Source organism: Scyliorhinus canicula, chromosome 14, assembly GCF_902713615.1.
Source record: "Scyliorhinus canicula chromosome 14, sScyCan1.1, whole genome shotgun sequence".
Classification (NCBI taxonomy): domain Eukaryota; kingdom Metazoa; phylum Chordata; class Chondrichthyes; order Carcharhiniformes; family Scyliorhinidae; genus Scyliorhinus; species Scyliorhinus canicula.
This window is the reverse complement of record NC_052159.1, coordinates 47,364,820-47,372,507: the sequence shown is the minus strand read 5'-3', so window position 1 is coordinate 47,372,507 and position 7,688 is coordinate 47,364,820. Positions and strand designations below refer to the sequence as shown.

The window sequence follows — 7,688 nt, the reverse complement described above, 5'->3', positions numbered from 1 at the left end:
CAGCGAGGAAAATACTGAAGAGAAGGTGCTTTCATGTTACCAAGGATGCTATCGCCAAACTATGCTACCTGCTGCAACCACCACTACGGTCCAAACTGGCCCATAGACAACACTGCCTATGGCTGTAAGGATCACCATTGTGTGCTGCAGTCTCCTTTCAAGTTGCAGCAGGTGAGGCAATACACCAAATATCAGGGACCTCACCAAAGATACTCTCCACCATTAAAAACATCAAGTTGAGGGTGATTGTTTTACTTCACTCCAAACTTGCTGTTCTTTCCCTCACTTCAGTACACAGATACTAAATCCAAATTCAATTAAAAGGCACCTTTGTTAAACAAACTGTGTCAGTATTGATTAGGCATTTATTAATTACCCTTGTGAAAGCAATTAGTGCTTGTCACATGTGTTTGTTTTCCTATCCTACAATATGTTTCCCCTGTGGCTACAGCTTGGGAACTGGAACTCCATTGAGCTTACATTCAGGAGATCCTCAGATGACTCCGGAGAATGGCATTGAGGAGCACTGAGTGTAGAGGACCCATGTGCAGAGTGCAGCATCTCAGCAAGCTGTCTGGGGACAAGAGCAAGGACCTTGGGGTCAGGTCTGGAGGGGGAGCAGAGGCCATCCTGAGAAAGGACTATAGGTGCCTTTCCTATGGAGGCCTGGCCACTCACCTCAGAAGTTGTGTCAGCGCTCCTAGGATTCTGCTGGAGATCAGGATGCAGGGAAAGCACCCGGAGATCGTCATGTGGAGTGATGTCGGGTGAGGGAGAAGTCAAAAGTGACAAATGAGTTTCAGTGGGAAGAAATGGAATTTCCTACATTGGAAATGGCCACAGCGTCCCCCTCCCATTACAGTCAGGACACTCGCTTGAATGGCGTGGTGGATATGCAGGGAGGCTCTTCCTTCTGTGGTGATAGCCCGTCGCCTGTTATGGTATGGACCACATTTTGCTGAAAGAAGAAAAGGGAACGTGTTAGTAAGATTTTTGTCAGGTGTTTGGAGAATGTGGCAGTCATGGCTCACCACGTGCGTGAGAGAGATGTGAGGGCTGTAACAACGGTGAGTGTGAACATGAGGGAAGTGTGGGCAGGACAGTGCAGGGTAGGGGGAGCACTGTTGGGAGTGTTGTTAATGGGGCGACGAGTGATGCAGCTGCGATTAGAAAGTATTTCAGTCATATTCCTACCTTGACAATTCTAGTTAAGCAATGAATGTTACCAATGAACTGTAAACGCAAACATCTAACAGGAATATCATACAAACGTTTCTCATAAATTACGTGATATTATCTGTTTAACCATAGTTTGCGTAATCATAGTTTGTATGAACGGAATGGCCTATTGTCAATGACAACGGTTTCAAAATTGGTCTGAATCTTATATAGCAGATACATTAAATGTTAAACATCAGTGTAACTTTATGTTTTGCGAACTCAAATACCCAGCACCCTACAGATTCCATTGTTTGTATGCACGTTAAGATGTGTTATTCTTGCCACTTTTTTGTCTAATGGTTCTAAAATGGAAAAAAATGTTTTATTATTACTTAATCAAATCATGCGGGGACGCTTGTTCCAAAAGCGCCAGTATTTACTGCCAATGTGTGACAGAGTTCTCTTTGTGTTTGCTTATTCTCTGCTGTCACACACTTTAATTCGCTCTTCTTTGTCATTCGCCACTTTCTACAAAGAGCTTCAAGAAGGTTCAGCGTCTGAAAACCTGTTTATTTTATATACTATTCCAAAGTACCGCACGGATTTTAAACATGCCATTTAGCCACATATTAAACAGAACCGCAAGCACTTAGAAATCAAAATGTGCTAAAAAAAAAAACACGTCTGCTATAAAAAGCTGGCGTTCCTGAATTGACTGAAAAGACCAAAAGGACAACTTTGGATTTGAAAGTATTATCAAGATTAACCAGGCTTTGTGTCTTTATAAATATATGTACAGTAAATTCGGGTGGTCCAACTCAACAAATGAATGAATTCAAGGTTAGAATAAATAGCAAAACAGATGTCATAGAAGTTGGGATTTCGAAATAAAAATGAACAAGGTCTAGAAGAAACAGAACATTTAATTATTTGGCACTGTAACCTTTAATCTCTGATCAATAAAACGTCTTCTTTCAACCCAGCTATAGGAACTTAACACCACTGCCTGCTCATTTTCCACAATAACCTGAAATAAAAACAATTGACATTAAACCAGAAAAATTGGCATTTCGGTCCCATCTTAACATATAAAAGGCATGTTAACGTACTGCTGTTTACCACGAACACCTGCATGCTCACAGAATATTGTGCATCGTTTGACACCGTGTGTGTTAAACTGCAGCAAGATTAAAAATATCTACATATCCGTCGAAATACTTTGGCGTCATTCTTTTCAGGAGAGGGATTTATTGTTAGGACAGAGGACAAATCGCATCTGAAACGTGATGAAATTGCAATGTTCCCTCCGTGGCGCCTTCGGATTCCAGGAGTCCTTCAAACATGTTTCCAAAGTTGAATGGATCTTCCAGTTGTTCTCCCGTGTGTATTACTTCGCGGCTGTATAAAGAAAGTCTCCAGCGAGATGTTTATAAACTGTATAGTTGGATTATGTCTGTTCGCCCACACTCTGCCCTTCAGCTGGGTGTTTGTTTACCTCTCGAGTGAAGAATCGGCAAGAATTCAGTAAATACCATTTTATTTGACCTATTGTTGGACGAGCAGTGGAAGCAGTTTTGTTTTGGCTGTTGCTCCAGGAATAATAATAATGCTCCCCAAAAGGAAGTGTGCAGATAAATGGTATACTGATGGGGGGGGGGGGGGGGGGGGCAGGGGAAAATATGAACGGGCCAGTTAATACATCGGCAAAAAGGGAGATGTTTCAGAGAGATGTTGAAATATGAAGATGACAGGGAGAGTGAAATCGAACAATTTTGAGATTAGAGAACAGTAGATGAATTGACATCAAAGTAAAGATAGGTACAGATAAATGAGACGGCAGAGGGGAGAAAAAACACATTGGAAAATGTAACAAAATAAAAGCCACATGGGGGAAGGCAGAGAGAGTAAAATAACAAAGCGGCGAAGCATAAAGGCAGAAGGTGATAGAGAATAAATCAAGAGAGATGCGGAGATTGGATGAAACGGAATAGATAATAAGATATTAAAAGGCAGAATGAGAAAGCGGAGTAGGAGCCAGGGGATGAAGGGAGTCACAGAGCGTGTGGGTGCGGCTGAGAAGAATGAGAGAACATTATGCAGTTCATTTAGTTAACAAGTGAAATAAAAGCGAAGCGTGCAGAGTGAATCCAAACCCAAAAGCCACAAAAAGCCTATTGAGATCCACTCTGCCGCTAGTGGCGTAATCATCACATGGCAGCCGCAATCCCAAAGTATTTAAGGACGCAGCCCCGCGCTTTCAGCACCACAGATAACTCCCAACAACTTGGCTATCGTCCGCTTTCAGTCAGATCGCAAGGACAGCAGGCAGGAAAACAACTTGGTCCAAAATGCCCAGGTCCTTCCTTGTGGATTCGCTCATTGTGAGGGACACGAATGAGAAAGCATCCCCTGGGGTGTTTGAGGGTAACACACCTTTACTGCCTTACGCCATGCATCCGCCTCATTCTCTGGCCCTCTCGGCGGGATCGTGCCATTCGCGGAAGTCGGGGCTGCTGTGTGTGTGCCCCCTGTGTGTAACAGCCTCTCAGCTCCATCCCGGCCCACCTGGCATCCCCTTCCTGAAGGCGCAGTTCCCCAGCTTCAGCCCACAGTACTGTCACTCAGCCCTGAGCAGGCATCACAGAGCCAGCGGAGTGACTGTGGACCATGGACCCAGCATCTACTCAGCTTCTTACTCCATGACAGACCCCAGGCAGTTCCACTGTCTCTCCCTCGGTGAGTACACAGCGGGCTCCCAGCTACCGGATCAGCTGTATCGTTAGCCACTGCTTTGAGGAATTCAAAATTCGATTGATTTTAATTTGGAAGCGTTTTTGCTGCTGTTTAAACTACATTAAAGGGAACAGGAATCCGTTTACGAAGCAGTAAACCAGGTTTGCTGACAAAATCCTGTCCTGCACACTTCAGTTATTGTATTAATACATATTTCACAATGCAATTACATGTAAATACTTTCCAAACTAAATTGAGACGTTTGTGATACTGAAACTATGTGTAAATAACCTCCATATATAAAACCCTAGCTATAGGGTGAACGGTGCAATTTTTAAAGCCTTATTTGTATATTTAAGAAACGTTAATAATTAAAATAACAACGAAGTTCGAGGTGCTTCATTGTAGAGTTATTCTACTTGGAGCCATGGAGTTTGACGCATCATTGATATTCAATGGCAAAGTTTTTATTGCTCGTAAACAGCGTTGCATTTTCTCAAACCTGTCCTGATTGTTTCCCAGCTTCCGAGACCAGCTCCAGCCAGCTGCAGAGCAGCAAGCGGATGCGCACAGCCTTCACCAGCACCCAGCTACTGGAACTGGAGCGAGAGTTCGCCTCCAACATGTACCTGTCCCGGCTCCGCAGGATCGAAATCGCCACCTACCTGAACCTGTCTGAGAAACAAGTGAAAATCTGGTTTCAGAATCGCCGGGTCAAGCACAAAAAGGAGGGCAAAAGCGGCAGCGCGCAGCGCACTCCCGCCAGCTGCAAGTGCAGCTCCCTGACATCGGCCAACTGCACCGAGGGAGAGGAGGAGATGCCCATGTCACCTTCGTCATCCGGCAAGGACGACAGGGACTTGTCAGTCACACCCTAGAAACAAGTTCCAAGTAAAACTATCCAACTCCCTGCGGTTAGCAGGCTCCCACAGCCTTTCCATCTCGGCAGTTTCAAAATCGGACTTTTAATATGGTTTTTTTAAAAATAAATATGTAAATAAAGCTGTAGTGGGGAAAGATTATTCAGATCGGAATTTCACAAGCGAGTCTCAGCACACGGTACATTAGTGTTCCCTCACTAACATTGTGACACTGTATAAGTTGACATTTTCTGACCGTGACTTTTTTTTGAAGAAAAGAAAGGTATGGTCCTGTATTTGGTTGATTTGTATGTATTCCATTATATTTATTTATTTATTTATGACAAATAAAGATTTTTTCCTAGAACATTGGGGTCTGACGCCTTATGATTTATTCTAAAAGTGAGTAAATCTGAAATCTGACGATTCTTGCGCACCCCATTGCCGACACAGACACGCACACGCACAGATAGACACAACCACAGACAGGCACACACGCACAACCGCATGGACACATACACACACACAACCGCATGGACACACATATACACACAACCACATGGGCACACATATACACACACACAACCGCATGGACACACATATACACACACAACCACATGGACACACATATACACACACAACCGCATGGACACATATACACACACACAACCACATGGACACACATATACACACACAACCACATGGACACACATATACACACACACAACCACATGGACACACATATACACACACAACCGCATGGACACATATACACACACACAACCACATGGACACACATATACACACATACAACCACATGGACACACATACACACCCACAACCACATGGACACACATATACACACACAACCACATGGACACACATATACACACACAACCACATGGACACATATACACACACACACAACCACATGGACACACATATACACACACACAACCACATTGACACACATATACACACATACAACCACATGGACACACATACACACCCACAACCACATGAACACACAACTTACGACCACATGGACACACATACATAACGACACATCCACAGACAGACAGACACAACCACATGGACACACAGAACCACATGGACACACACATACACACACACAGAACCACATGGACACACACATACACACACAACCTACAACCACATGGACACCTACATACACACACACACCCACATGGACACACACATACACACACACAACCACATGGACACACATATACACACAACCTACGACCACATGGACACACATATACACACAGACACCCACATAGGCACAACCACAGACACACACACAACCACATGGACACACATATACACAGTCACAACCCACAACCACATGGACACACATACATACATACACAGACATACAAACATGGACATACAAACATGCACACAACCCACAACGGCATGGACACACACACAACCACATGGACACACACAACCCACAACCACATGGGCACACATATATACACACACACAACCACATGGACACACATACACAACCCACAACCACATGGGCACACATATACACACACAACCACATGGACACACAATACACAACCACATGGGCACACATATAGAATCATAGAATTTACAGTGCAGAAGGAGGCCATTTGGCCCATCGAATCTGCACCGGCTCTTGGAAAGAGCACCCTACTTAACCCCACCCTATCACCGTAACCCTGCAACCCCATCTAACCTAATTTAGCATAGCATGCCCAACCCACCTAACCTGCAAATATTTGGACTGTGGGAGGAAACCGGAGCATCCAGAGGAAACCCACGCACACATGAGGAGAACGTGTAGACTCCGCACAGACAGTGACACAAGCCAGAATCGAACCTGGTACCCTGGCGCTGTGAAGCCATAGTTCTAACTACTGTGCTACCGTGCCACCCTTATGTACAAACACAAACACAACCACATGGACACACACATACACAAACACAACCACATGGACATACACAACCCACAACCACATGGACACACATGCATACATGCACATGCACAACCACATGGACACACACATACACAACCCACAACCACATGGGGACACACATACATACATACACATGCACAACCACGTGGATACACATATAGACACACATACACACAACCACATAGGCACGCACCCACAACCACATAGGCACACACACACACACATAGACACACCACAAGGACCCACATACACCACTCCATAGACACAACATAGGCACAAATACACACACATAGACACAACCACCTGGACGCACATACATTGACGCCATCACATTGGCACATACATAGGTAGATACAGCCACGTAGACACACATACGCACAATCACACATATACAAAGACATACACATACACAGCTACATAGACACGCACACATATACACGGACATACACACAAACACGCAAGGAAGTAATACAATTTCTAAAGTTATATTAATGATATTTGACAAATAGTCAAACGGGTTCCTCAGTTAAATACCAAATGGTGATAAACTACGGAAGGCATTTTGGGAACCTGTGAAATGAATAATTGTTTATTTGCACAACTGTACGCTCATTGGGAGAGACCGACTGGGTGTTTGAATGAATGACGTTGGGAGATGGTATCGGCTCTCTGTGATATTGGAGCTTTCCCAAGAGAGGTCATACCACGCGTGTGACCAACTTGTGTTACTTTTTAAAACGGTCCCTTAACGTCGCTTTTCTGAAAATAGCGATAACCTAATCCTTATACACCGTGCTACATTAGAAATACGAGATTAATACTTGCAGGTAACTATTCCTAGCTTAATGTAAAGTGCGAAGGGGAGTTGTTCTGATGCTTTCGGATATTGTTCCGTTTAAAACTGAAGGGAGCCCAGTGAGGGCCGGGTGACCAGTGTCCATCGAAACCATGTCCCAGCACA

The 7,688-nt window shown here is 44.3% G+C and overlaps 1 protein-coding gene across 1 annotated transcript; it reads left to right on the top strand.

Annotated features, from left to right (window-relative positions):
- The first annotated feature begins 3,433 nt into the window (after positions 1-3,433).
- gsx1 (GS homeobox 1) lies at positions 3,434-5,008 on the top strand. The gene is made up of 2 exons (XM_038819126.1): positions 3,434-3,897; positions 4,417-5,008. Exons 1-2 carry the CDS (start codon positions 3,510-3,512, stop codon positions 4,770-4,772), a joined length of 744 nt encoding a protein of 247 aa, XP_038675054.1. The 5' UTR covers positions 3,434-3,509; the 3' UTR covers positions 4,773-5,008.
- Positions 5,009-7,688: the final 2,680 nt, after the last annotated feature.

What these genes read in the sequence shown, in the direction of transcription:
- gsx1 (XM_038819126.1), top strand. Translation starts at nt 3,510, where the DNA reads ATGCCCAGGTCCTTCCTTGTGGATTCGCTCATTGTGAGGGACACGAAT. An exon ending in GTTCCACTGTCTCTCCCTCG is followed by an intron (nt 3,898 to 4,416) that starts GTGAGTACACAG and finishes ATTGTTTCCCAG; the next exon opens with CTTCCGAGACCAGCTCCAGC.